The sequence below is a fragment of the Pleurodeles waltl genome, chromosome 8 (assembly GCF_031143425.1).
Source record: "Pleurodeles waltl isolate 20211129_DDA chromosome 8, aPleWal1.hap1.20221129, whole genome shotgun sequence".
Classification (NCBI taxonomy): Eukaryota; Metazoa; Chordata; class Amphibia; order Caudata; family Salamandridae; genus Pleurodeles; species Pleurodeles waltl.
Genome location: NC_090447.1, coordinates 1,384,826,560 through 1,384,840,162, shown reverse-complemented (window position 1 = coordinate 1,384,840,162; position 13,603 = coordinate 1,384,826,560). Strand labels below are relative to the sequence as shown.

The 13,603-nt window shown below is 47.4% G+C and overlaps 1 protein-coding gene across 3 annotated transcripts in view; it reads right to left on the bottom strand.

Annotated features, from left to right (window-relative positions):
* CWC15 (CWC15 spliceosome associated protein homolog) overlaps positions 1 to 13,603 on the bottom strand; it is a 163,598-nt gene that overhangs the window by 109,089 nt on the left and 40,906 nt on the right. For all 3 annotated transcript variants that reach the window (XM_069202413.1, XM_069202412.1, XM_069202414.1), the window contains one exon: positions 2,667 to 2,779. In XM_069202413.1, the coding sequence (XP_069058514.1) occupies positions 2,667 to 2,779 (113 nt within the window). The remainder of the gene's footprint in view (positions 1 to 2,666; positions 2,780 to 13,603) is intronic.

The window sequence follows — 13,603 nt, the reverse complement described above, 5'->3', positions numbered from 1 at the left end:
GCTCTGAACCCCCAACGGTGGGCTACCTTGGACCAAGAACTGAACCCTGTAAGTGTCTTACTTACCTGGTAAAACTAACAAATACTTACCTCCCCCAGGAACTGTGAAAATTGCACTAAGTGTCCACTTTTAAAATAGCTATTTGTGAATAACTTGAAAAGTATACATGCAATTGAAATGATTCAAAGTTCCTAATGTACTTACCTGCAATACCTTTCAAACAAGATATTACATGTTAAATTTGAACCTGTGGTTCTTAAAATAAACTAAGAAAATATATTTTTCTATAACAAAACCTATTGACTGGATTTGTCTCTGAGTGTGTGTACCTCATTTATTGTCTATGTGTATGTACAACAAATGCTTAACACTACTCCTTGGATAAGCCTACTGCTCGACCACACTACCACAAAATAGAGCATTAGTATTATCTCTTTTTACCACTATTTTACCTCTAAGGGGAACCCTTGGACTCTGTGCATGCTATTCCTTACTTTGAAATAGCACATACAGAGCCAACTTCCTACAACACTGATGCCAGTGTACATTTTATTGTAAACTACACCCCAGAGGGCACCTTAGAGGTGCCCCCTGAAACCTTAACCGACTATCTGTGTAGGCTGGCTAGTTCCAGCAGCCTGCCACAACCGAGACATGTTGCTGGCCCCATGGGGAGAGTGCCTTTGTCACTCTGAGGCCAGTAACAAACCCTGCACTGGGTGGAGATGCTAACACCTCCCCCAGGCAGGAGCTGTAACACCTGGCGGTGAGCCTCAAAGGCTCACCCCTTTGTCACAGCACCGCAGGACACTCCAGCTTAGTGGAGTTGCCCGCCCCCTCCGGCCACGGCCCCCACTTTTGGCAGCAAGGCTGGAGGAAACAAAGAAAACAACAAGGAGGAGTCACTGGCCAGTCGGGACAGCCCCTAAGGTGTCCTGAGCTGAAGTGACTCTAACTTTTAGAAATCCTCCATCTTGCAGATGGAGGATTCCCCAATAGGATTAGGGATCTGACCCCCTCCCCTTGGGAGGAGGCACAAAGAGGGTGTACCCACCCTCAGGGCTAGTAGCCATTGGCTACTAACCCCCCAGACCTAAACACGCCCTTAAATTTAGTATTTAAGGGCTCCCCTGAACCTAAAACTTTAGATTCCTGAAACTACAAGAAGAAGAGGACTGCTGAGCTGAAAAACCCCTGCAGAGGAAGAACAGAAGGCACCAACTGCTTTGGCTCCAGACTTACCGGCCTGTCTCCTGCCTTCCAAAGAAACCTGCTCCAGCTACGCTTTCCAAGGGACCAGCGACCTCTGAATCCTCTGAGGACTGCCCTGCTTCGAGAAAGACAAGAAACTCCAGAGGACAGCGGCCCTGCTCCAAAAGAACTGCAACTTTGTTTCAAGTAGCAGATTTAAAGACCCCTGCAACTCCCCGCAAGAAGCGTGAGACTTGCAACACTGCACCCGGAGACCCCGACTCGACTGGTGGAGAAACAACGCTTCAGGGAGGACCCTCCGGCGACTCTACGACTGTGAGTAACCAAAGTTGTCCCCCCTGAGCCCCCACAGCGGCACCTGCAGAGGGAATCCCGAGGCTCCCCCTGACCGCGACTGCCTGAACTCCCTTTCCCGACGGCTGGAAAAGACTCTGCACCCGCAGCCCCCAGCACCTAAAGAAACGGAACTCCTGTGCAGGAGTGACCCCCAGGAGGCTCTCTCCCTTGCCTAGGTGGTGGCTACCCCGAGGAGCCCCCCCCCTTGCCTGCCTGCAACGCTGAAGAGATCCCTTGATCTCTCATTGAAAACCATTACAAACCCGACGCGTGTTTGCACACTGCACCCGGCCGCCCCCGCGCTGCTGAGGGTATACTTTTTGTGCTGACCTGTGTCCCCCCCGGTGCCCTACAAAACCCCCCTGGTCTGCCCTCCGAAGACGCGGGTACTTACCTGCTGGCAGACTGGAACCGGGGCACCCCCTTCTCTCCATTGAAGCCTATGCGTTTTGGGCACCTCTTTGACCTCTGCACCTGACCGGCCCTGAGCTGCTGGTGTGGTAACTTTGGGGTTGCTCTGAACCCCCAACGGTGGGCTACCTTGGACCAAAAACTGAAACCTGTAAGTGACTTACTTACCTGTGAAAACTAACATTACTTTACCTCCCCCAGGAACTGTGAAAATTGCACTGTGTCCACTTTTAAAACAGCTTATTGTGTTTTATGTGAAAAGTATACATGCTAATGAAATGATTCAAAGTTCCTAAAGTACTTACCTGCAATACCTTTCAAATGAGATATTACATGTAAAATTTGAACCTGTGGTTCTTAAAATAAACTAAGAAAAGATATTTTTCTATAACAAAACCTATTGGCTGGATTTGTCTCTGAGTGTGTGTTCCTCATTTATTGCCTGTGTGTATGTACAACAAATGCTTAACACTACTCCTTTGATAAGCCTACTGCTCGACCACACTACCACAAAATAGAGCATTAGTATTATCTCTTTTTGCCACTATCTTACCTCTAAGGGGAACCCTTGGACTCTGTGCATGCTATTCCTTACTTTGAAATAGCACATACAGAGCCAACTTCCTACAGAAACCAATACAATCCATTAAAAAAAAAAATCTTATTGTGCACATCAAGCTGCGTTTATGAGGTTGTTAAGAAGTTACCTCGTGGCGGTCTATCTCTATTCTTGTCTCTTACAGCTACACGCTCTCTTTCCTCCAGGTCCCTCCTGAAATCACGGCTGCGCACCTCTTCAGGGGCATCCTGAGTAGTCTGTCTGTGAATAAATTCAATCAAAGACTTAACATACAATACAAGCATCATGCATGACTAAATGTTCTAATATGTAGGATTTCTACATAGATGCACATCATATATCTACTCAGTCAACTGAAAAGAAAATCAATCATTCCAGCGCCTTGAGACCCTCATGGGTGACTAGCTGCACTTTACAAATACTGATTGATTGATTTAAGTCACTGCAAATCGGTTTCTTTGAGTTACTTAACTTCGGTGTGCTTACAAATATCAACTGGTAACATTAGACCAAAGAAGTAAATGAGCAAACTAAATATGTGTTTCTCCAAAACCTAGATTATCAAACTAGGAAGCAAGAGGGTACTGCCCATACAAATCAGACAGGTTCTTTAAATGTTCAAATTGTAACAAACAAACATTAGCCAAGCCAATAGGTCTCACGTGTGAGAGCCATTACCTTTGGCAATGATATGCAGCCATGCTGTACAGAGGCACAGCTGCTGTGATGCACAGCTAACAACAATTTAAAAAGGCACTAGTAAGTGGCCAGTGCTAATACACTTTCTTTTTTGTAAACTGTGTGATCCACCATCTAATCTCACCTGTCCTCCAGTCACCCCCTCCACACCCCCAACACCCCCACCTGTGCACTTCTCTCCAGCCCTGCTGCCTCTGTGTTGCCTCGTCCCCCAGCAGGAACAACACAGAGCACAATGAGGGAAAGGGTTAATTGGGGGAACAGGGAAGCAGCACACCAAAAACAGAGCAGAAAACCCATGTGCTCCCATAAAATGCTGAAAGAAAATGTAGTTTCCTCAATGTGCGCAGCGGCAGGGATAATGGCATCCTATCAAAGAAGATGGAAAAAAAAGCTATGGGACAGGAGAGGGACAAACACAAGAATCAAAGGTTCCAGGGACTTTATAGTTAGGCTCACATCTCAGACGTACATTTCTCGCAGCTTCCTGCGTGTGAGAAAAAAAGGCCAGTTCCTGCAGGAGGCAGGGAGCTGGCTGGGACCACAGGGGCCTTGAGGCTCTCTCCGGAATCTCAAACAATGCACACTGGGTGCCCTGCGTAGGGTGAGGGCACCCAGGGTAGGGCGAAGGCACCCAGGTACTAGTGGCCTGGCCCGGGGAGGAGGGGGTGGAGGGAAGTGAGGGAGGTGGAGGGGTGGGGGGGGATGAAACAGGTTCCCCTAGGCTGTATGTGACCAGAAGGGGGAGAGGGGGTCACGTAGCCCCCCTCCCACTTTAAAGAATGTATTTGGTCCCAGGGAGGTAGCAGGCCTGGGGGGGAGAGGGGGTAGGTGGTTGTTCAGTGCTGCCCTCATCATTTTGAAGGCCGGCATGGCAGGCAGTTGGGTCTTTAAAGGGGAGTGGCTGCAGGGCGTGGCCTGGGAGTAGGTTGCAAGGGCAGGCCTGCGGCCCGACCCTGTGGCCAACCCCCGCTGCACACGGCCAAAGGCCATGTGTGGCACGGGGTTGGGTATGTATAAAGAGTAGGCTGCAGGGTCTTGCCTGCAGCCAGGCCCTTTGGCCAGCCCCCACAAGGCCTGTGCATGGCAGGGAGTTCGGTGCTTCTAGGGGGTAGGCTGCAGGGCCTGGTCGCTTGACATCATTGATAATATCACTGTAACATCTGTAGTAAAATTAGAGAAAATTGTGCATGTCTGGGGGCACAAGTTCTAGTTATTTGTGATTTGCAGACATTAATGATTCTTTGCTATTGCATCTCCAAACCATCCAAATTCCTGTCACCAAACTGGTCAGTCACCCTCCACCCATAACAGCATTAAGGCCTATTTTGAAGGAGCTGCACTGGTTGCCCATCCACAAATGGAAACATGTTATTTTTTTTATGGCATGTCCACAGAGCACTATACGCTGGAGTCTCCCACTACTTTTGCAGTCACGTAGGCCTTTATAATACAAGCGGGGCTCTCAGGTCTTCCACTCTGGCACAACCGCACCACATTTATCATGTCAGAACTGATGCCAGGTCCTTCACGTACTTGCCCATCTGGTATTGAAACAAACTGTCTAATCAATCCGTTCCTGCCACAAAATTGAAACTTTCAAAAAGCTATTGAAAACCTCGCTATTTAGTTTGTCTTTTGTTGAGTACAATGCTTGGTTGGACCATTACGCTAGTCATCCACGCTGAGATACTACGTTGGAGTGAGCCTGCACGTTACTAGACCTTTTTCACTTAGTGTAAAGAAATGGCTCCCTGTTGCAGTTACCCCCCACTTTTTGCCTGATACTGATGCTGACTTGACTGAGAAGTGTGCTGGGACCCTGCTAACCAGGCCCCAGCACCAGTGTTCTTTCACCTAAAATGTACTTTTGATTCCACAATTGGCACACCCTGGCATCCAGGTAAGTCCCTTGTAACTGGTACCCCTGGTACCAAGGGCCCTGATGCCAGGGAAGGTCTCTAAGGGCTGCAGCATATCTTATGCCACCCTGGGGACCCCTCACTCAGCACAGACACACTGCTTGCCAGCTTGTGTGTGCTGATGAGAACAAAACGAGTAAGTCGACATGGCACTCCTCTCAGGGTGCCATGCCAACCTCACACTGCCTATGCAGTATAGATAAGTCACCCCTCTAGTAGGCCTTACAGCCCTAAGGCAGGGTGCACTATACCATAGGTGAGGGCACCAGTGCATGAGCACTATGCCCCTACAGTGTCTAAGCAAAACCTTAGACATTGTAAGTGCAGGGTAGCCATAAGAGTATATGGTCTGGGAGTCTGTCAAAAACGAACTCCACAGCTCCATAATGGCTACACTGAATACTGGGAAGTTTAGTATCAAACTTCTCAGAATAATAAACCCACACTGATGCCAGTGTTGGATTTATTAAAAAATGCACACAGAGGGCATCTTAGAGATACCCCCTGTATTTTACCCAATTGTTCAGTGCAGGACTGACTGGTCTGTGCCAGCCTGCTGCTGAGACGAGTGTCTGACCTCATGCGGTGAGAGCCTTTGTGCTCTCTGAGGACAGAAACAAAGCCTGCTCTGGGTGGAGGTGCTTCACACCTCCCCCCTGCAGGAACTGTAACACCTAGCAGTGAGCTTCAAAGGCTCAAGCTTCGTGTTACAATGCCCCAGGGCACTCCAGCTAGTGGAGATGCCCGCCCCCTGGACACAACCCCCACTTTTGGCGGCAAGTCCAGGAGAAATAATGAGAATAACAAGGAGGAGTCACTGGCCAGTCAGGACAGCCCCTAAGGTGTCCTGAGCTGAGGTGACTCTGACTTTTAGAAATCCTCCATCTTGTAGAAGGAGGATTCCCCCAATAGGGATAGGAATGTGACCCCCCTCCCCTTGGGAGGAGGCACAAAGAGGGTGTACCCACCCTCAGGGCTAGTAGCCATTGGCTACTAACCCCCCAGACCTAAACACGCCCTTAAATTTAGTATTTAAGGGCTCCCCTGAACCTAAGAATTTAGATTCCTGAAACTACAAGAAGAAGAAGACTGCCGAGCTGAAAAACCCCTGCAGAGGAAGAACAGAAGACACCAACTGCTTTGGCCCCAGACCTACCGGCCTGTCTCCTGCCTTCCAAAGAAACCTGCTCCAGCGACGCTTTCCAAGGGACCAGCGACCTCTGAATCCTCTGAGGACTGCCCTGCTTCAAGAAAGACAAGAAACTCCCGAGGACAGCGGCACTGCTCCAAAAGAACTGCAACTTTGTTTCAAGGAGCAGATTTAAAGACCCCTGCAACTCCCCGCAAGAAGCGTGAGACTTGCAACACTGCACCCGGCGACCCCGACTCGACTGGTGGAGAACCAACACCTCAGGGAGGACCCTCCGGCGACTCCGAGACCGTGAGTAACCAAAGTTGTCCCCCCTGAGCCCCCACAGCGACGCCTGCAGAGGGAATCCCGAGGCTCCCCCTGACCGCGACTGCGTGAACTCCATTTCCCGACGGCTGGAAAGGACACTGCACCCGCAGCCCCCAGCACCTAAAGGAACGGAACTCCTGTGCAGGAGTGACCCCCGGGAGGCCCTCTCCCTTGCCCAGGTGGTGGCTACCCCGAGGAGCCCCCCCCCCTTGCCTGCCTGCACCGCTGAAGAGATCCCTTGATCTCTCATTGAAATCTACAGAGAACCAGACGCTTGTTTGCACACTGCACCCGGCCGCCCCCGCGCTGCTGAGGGTGTACTTTTTGTGCTGACTTGTGTCCCCCCCGGTGCCCTACAAAACCCCCCTGGTCTGCCCTCCGAAGACGCGGGTACTTACCTGCTGGCAGACCGGAACCAGGGCACCCCCTTCTCTCCATTGAAGCCTATGCGTTTTGGGCACCTCTTTGACCTCTGCACCTGACCGGCCCTGAGCTGCTGGTGTGGTAACTTTGGGGTTGCTCTGAACCCCCAACGGTGGGCTACCTTGGACCCAAACCTGAGACTTGTAAGTGATTTACTTACCTGACAAAACTAACAAAAACTTACCTCCCCCAGGAACTGTGAAAATTGCACTAAGTGTCCACTTTTAAAACAGCTTATTGTGTTTTATGTAAAAAGTATACATGCTAATGTAATGATTCAAAGTTCCTAAAGTACTTACCTGCAATACCTTTCAAATGAGATATTACATGTAGAATTTGAACCTGTGGTTCTTAAAATAAACTAAGAAAAGATATTTTTCTATAACAAAACCTATTGGCTGGATTTGTCTCTGAGTGTGTGTTCCTCATTTATTGCCTGTGTGTATGTACAACAAATGCTTAACACTACTCCTTTGATAAGCCTACTGCTCGACCACACTACCACAAAATAGAGCATTAGTATTATCTCTTTTTGCCACTATCTTACCTCTAAGGGGAACCCTTGGACTCTGTGCATGCTATTTCTTACTTTGAAATAGCACATACAGAGCCAACTTCCTACACTTAGCATTACAGAAACAAGAAAATGAGGCTTTCAAGAACGCCAATTAATGGTAAGCAAAGGGCTGGCTCAAAGCATAATGCAAATATTAGTATTGTCCACAACAGGTCTTTTAGACAACAACTTTTTTTTAAGGCGACTTAAAAACTACAACAGACCTATTGTCAAATTGAATACATCTTATCCTTTCATTAACTCTATTCTCCAGAGGTTGCATCTTTCTCTATTCTACCAACACAGGTCCAGTGTGACAAAAGTAGTCCATACCTCTGTAATGTCTAGGTGGCTAGGTTATTTATATAGTAGTCACCGTTCAGCAGTGAATCTTACAGTGTTTTAATGTCATTTAGGGAGAACAAGATTTACAGAGATTTTGGTTGTTTTACTGTATGGGAGTTGCATTTCTATAGGGCTTTCACTGTTATTTATCTGTATAAGAGTTCTTGGAATGCATGTTTTTCTGAGAATTTTCCAGCACTAGATGGTGCTTAAGTGAAAGAGAATGCGACTCACTTAGAAGTTGGAGGCAGAGAGTGTAAGAATTGAGAACTGAAGAGAGTAAGGTCTGAAGCCTGGAGCTGTAGGCTTGAAGCAGGCAAAGTTAAAGGTACCATCTAATTTAACAAAATACCCAGAGCCTCAGTCAGGCTTATCTTGAGAGAGAACCCAGAATCCTGGAACCACATATTGTACTTCAATGAAAAAAGCTCCCTTCCTCAGTTGATGATTGAGTGGTTAACCTTACAGTAACTAATAACTCAGGTCAGTTGCCAGTATTTCGAAATACTGCAGCATTGACATAGCTGATTCTTTTCTGTTATTTTCGCTAATTTTACAGAGTACAATTAGGCAGGACTGTCAGAGTAAACAACAAGTCAGTTGTTTGGAGAGGGCTTGATAACCATTAATCAGTGCAAATCATGTCACAAATAGGTATTGAGTTGTTTAGATTTTCTAAAGTCTTTCGTTCTGTCTATATAAAACATGAGAGCTCTTTTAAGATCAAGAGTGTGGAAAGCTCTTTCAGCAACTGAATCTTGCCATGGAAAGAAGACTGGCAATTCCACTGTCTGATTAATGTGAAATGATGAAACCACTTTGGGTAAAAATTTTGGATTCATCCTAAGTACTATTTTGTGTTCATGTACTTGGAAGAAGGATTCTTCTAAAGTGAATGCTTGAATTTCACTTACTCTTCTTAAGGAAGTAATTGCTACCAGGAAAGCAAACTTCCATGAGAGTAACTGAAGAGCGCAAGAATGAATGGGTTCAAAAGGTGGACCCATAAGTCTTGTGAGCACAATGTTAAGATTCCATGCTGGTGGAGCTGTAGGTGGAATAACTCTTAAGGCTTTCCATAAAAGCTTTTATGACAGGAATTCTAAACAGAGAGGTATGTTGTCTGTTTTGGAGGTAGGCTGATATTGCTGTTAAATGAATTTTAATAGATGAATATGCAAGATTTGCTTTCTGTAAATGAAGCAAATAACATACAATATTTTGTACTGATGCTTTTAGTGGATCAATGTTTTTAGGTTGGCAGTAATATACAAAATGTTTCCATTTATTTGTGCAGCACAGCCTGGTTGTAGGTGTACGTGCTTGTTTTAAAATGTCCATACATTCTGGTGGAAGCTGTAGATGTCCAAATTCTATTACCTCAGGAGCCAAATCACCAGGTTGAGCATACTGGGATTGGGATGCCTGATCTGACCCTTGTTTTGAATCATTAGGTCTGGCCTGTTTGGAAGCCTGTGATGGGATACTACTGACAGATCCAATAGTGTTGTATACCAATGTTGATGTGCCCACGTGGGAGCTATGAGTATCATAGTGAGAGAAGTGTGACGGATCTTGTTGACCAGAAACGGAATTAATGAGAAAAGCATAAGCACATATCCCTGACTAATTGAGCCACAGAGCATTGCCCTTGGATTGAGGGTGTGGTTATCTCGATGCAAAGTTTTGGCATTTTGCGTTTTCGCTTGTTGCAAAAAGATCTATGTTTGGTGTTCCCCACATCTGAAAGTAATATTGAATTACTGGTGGGTGAATCTCCCATTCGTGTATTTGTTGCTGCGTCCTGCTTAACAGGTCCGCTAGCTGGTTGTGTATCCCTGGGATGTATTCTGCTAGCAGGTGAATGGGATTGTGAATTGCCCATTTCCAAATTGTTTGTTCTAGAAGTGACAATTGGGATGAGTGTGTCCCACGCTGCTTTTGCAACTAATCCATTGTTGTCATGTTGTCTGTCCCTATTAATGCTGTTTTGTGTATAATCTGTGGTTGGAATGCCTTGATGGCTAAGAACATTGTGAGCAATTACAAGTGGTTTATGTGGTAAGTTTGCTGGATTGAGTCCCATTCCCCCTGTATTGCAAGATTGTTGAGATGGGCTCCACAACCTGTCATTGATGCATCTGTGGTGATTATGGTCTGTGGCGCAGGGTCCTGAAATGGCTGCCCTTTTGATAAGTTGGTGTGATTCCACCATTGCAGAGATTTGTACGTTTGGCAGTCCAACAACACTAGATCCTGTAATTGACCCTGTGCCTGAGACCATTGTTGCGAGAGACACTGTTGAAGTGGTCTCATGTTTAGACGTGCATTGGGCACTATTGCTACGCATGATACCATCATTCCCAATAGCTTCATGACAAACCTTACTGTGTAAGTTCGATTGACCTGCAATTCTGATATGTGTGTGTGAAATGCTTGGATTCATTGTTGATTTGGGTAGGCTAATGCTGACTGAGTATTCAGAATTGCTCCCAGATAAGGTTGAATTTGTGCTGGCTTGAGGTGAGATTTCTGGTAATTGATTGTAAACCCTAATTTGTGTAGGGTATCTATTATGTATTGTGTATGCTGTTGACAGTTTCGAATGGTGCTGGCTTTTATTAATCAGTCTTCCAGATAAGGGAAGAAATGTTTGCCGCAACTACTGCTAGACATTTTGTGAACACCCTTGGTGCTGTTGTTACTCCAAAGGGTAGTACTTTAAATTGATAGTGCTTGCCTGCTATCACAAACCTTAAATACTTGCGGTGTGCTGGATGTATAGGAATGTGGAAGTAAGTGTCCTTTAGATCTAATGCTGTCACGAAGTCTTGTTTTTTTTTTAACAAGGGAATGACATTCTGTAGAGTGACCATGTGGAAATGGTCTGACAGGATATATTGATTTAGAGGTCTGAGAGTGCCATCCTTGGTATAAGGAAGTATAGAGACTATACTCCTGTCCTTTGCTGACTGATGCGAACCATTTCTATTGCACCTTTGAGTAGAAGAGATTCTACCTCTTGTTTTAACAGAGCAATGTGTTCTAAAGAAAGCCTTTGTGAACAGGGTGGAATGTTTGGTGCAGTGCAGTTAAGTTCTAGGCAATAACCACTGCGGATAGTTGATAGTACCCAATTTGTTGCCAGTGAGGATAGAAATATTGCAGTCTTCCTCCCACAGGAGATGTAGGTTGTTTGGGGATGCAGGGTGTAGAAAGCTGGCTCTGTATATATTATCTCAAAGTGAGAGAAAGTGTGCACAGATTCCAGGGGTTCCCCTTAGAGGTTGATAGTGGCAATAATAGATAATACTAATGCTCTATTTGTGGTAGTGTGGTCGAGCAGTAGGCTTATCAGAGGGTAGTGTTAAGCATTTGTTGTACACACACAGGTAATACATGGGAACACATGGGAAGACTTAACTCCAGGCCAATAGGCTTTTATATAGAAAAATATGATTTTCTTATTTTATTTTAGAACCACAAGATTCAGAATTCAAGTAAATACATAAATTGTAAGGTACTTGGCATAGGTAAGTATGGAACTTTGAAGTAAAACAGTAAGGTACACAGTTTTGGCAAAAATGGCAATAAGCTATTTGTAAGGAAATGCCTCCTTGGCATGGTTACCCCCTGACTTTTTGCCTTTGCCGATGCTATGTTTTGAATTGAAAGTGTGCTGAGTCCTGCTAGCCAGGCCCCAGCACCAGTGTTCTTTCCATAACCTGTACTTTTGATTCCACAATTGGCACACCCTGGCATCCAGGTAAGTCCCTTGTAACTGGTACCCCTGGTACCAAGGGCCCTGATGCCAGGGAAGGTCTCTAAGGGCTGCAGCATATCTTATGCCACCCTGGGGACCCCTCACTCAGCACAGACACACTGCTTACCAGCTTGTGTGTGCTGGTGAGAACAAAACGAGTAAGTCGACATGGCACTCCCCTCAGGGTGCCATGCCAACCTCACACTGCCTATGCAGTATAGATAAGTCACCCCTTTAGTAGGCCTTACAGCCCTAAGGCAGGGTGCACTATACCACAGGTGAGGGCACCAGTACATGAGTACTGTGCCCCTACAGTGTCTAAGCCAAACCTTAGACATTGTAAGTGCAGGGTAGCCATAAGAGTATATGGTCTGGGAGTCTGTCAAACACGGACTCCACAGCACCATAATGGCTACACTGAAAACTGGGAAGTTTGGTATCAAACTTCTCAGCACAATAAATGCACACTGATGCCAGTGTACATTTTATTGTAAAATACACCTCAGAGGGCACCTTAGAGGTGCCCCCTGAAACCTTAACCGACTATCTGTGTAGGCTGACTAGTTCCAGCAGCCTGCCACAACCGAGACATGTTGCTGGCCCCATGGGGAGAGTGCCTTTGTCACTCTGAGGCCAGTAACAAAGCCTGCACTGGGTGGAGATGCTAACACCTCCCCCAGGCAGGAGCCGTCACACCTGGCGGTGAGCCTCAAAGGCTCACCCCTTTGTGCCAGCACCGCAGGACACTCCAGCTAGTGGAGTTGCCCGCCCCCTCCGGCCACGGCCCCCACTTTTGGCGGCAAGGCCGGAGGAAATAATGAGAATAACAAGGAGGAGTCACTGGCCAGTCAGGACAGCCCCTAAGGTGTCCTGAGCTGAAGTGACTCTAACTTTTAGAAATCCTCCATCTTGCAGATGGAGGATTCCCCAATAGGATTAGGGATGTGACCCCCTCCCCTTGGGAGGAGGCACAAAGAGGGTGTACCGACCCTCAGGGCTAGTAGCCATTGGCTACTAACCCCCCAGACCTAAACACGCCCTTAAATTTAGTATTTAAGGGCTCCCCTGAACCTAAGAATTTAGATTCCTGCAACTTACCGAAGAAGACGACTGCTGAGCTGAAAACTCCTGCAGAAGAAGAAAGAAGACACCAACTGCTTTGGCCCCAGTCCTACCGGCCTGTCTCCTGCCTTCTAAAGAACCCTGCTCCAGCGACGCTTTCTCCAGGACCAGCGACCTCTGAATCCTCAGAGGACTGCCCTACTTCCAAGAGACCAAGAAACTCCCGAGGACAGCGGCACTGCTCCAAAAGAACTGCAACTTTGTTTCAAGTAGCAGATTTAAAAACCCCTGCAACTCCCCGCAAGAAGCGTGAGACTTGCAACACTGCACCCGGCGACCCCGACTCGACTGGTGGAGAACCAACACCTCAGGGAGGACCCTCCGGCGACTGTCTGTGAGTAACCAAAGTTGTCCCCCCTGAGCCCCCACAGCGATGCCTGCAGAGGGAATCCCGAGGCTCCCCCTGACCGCGACTGCCTGAACTCCATTTCCCGACGGCTGGAAAAGACCCTGCACCCGCAGCCCCCAGCACCTAAAGGAACGGAACTCCTGTGCAGGAGTGACCCCCAGGAAGCCCTCTCCCTTGCCCAGGTGGTGGCTACCCCAAGGAGCCCCCCCCCCTTGCCTGCCTGCAACGCTGAAGAGATCCCTTGATCTCTCATAGGAAACCATTGAAAACCCGACGCGTGTTTGCACACTGCACCCGGCCGCCCCCGCGCTGCTGAGGGTGTACTTTTTGTGCTGACTTGTGTCCCCCCCGTGCCCTACAAAACCCCCCTGGTCTGCCCCCCGAAGACGCGGGTACTTACCTGCTGGCAGACTGGAACCGGGGCAC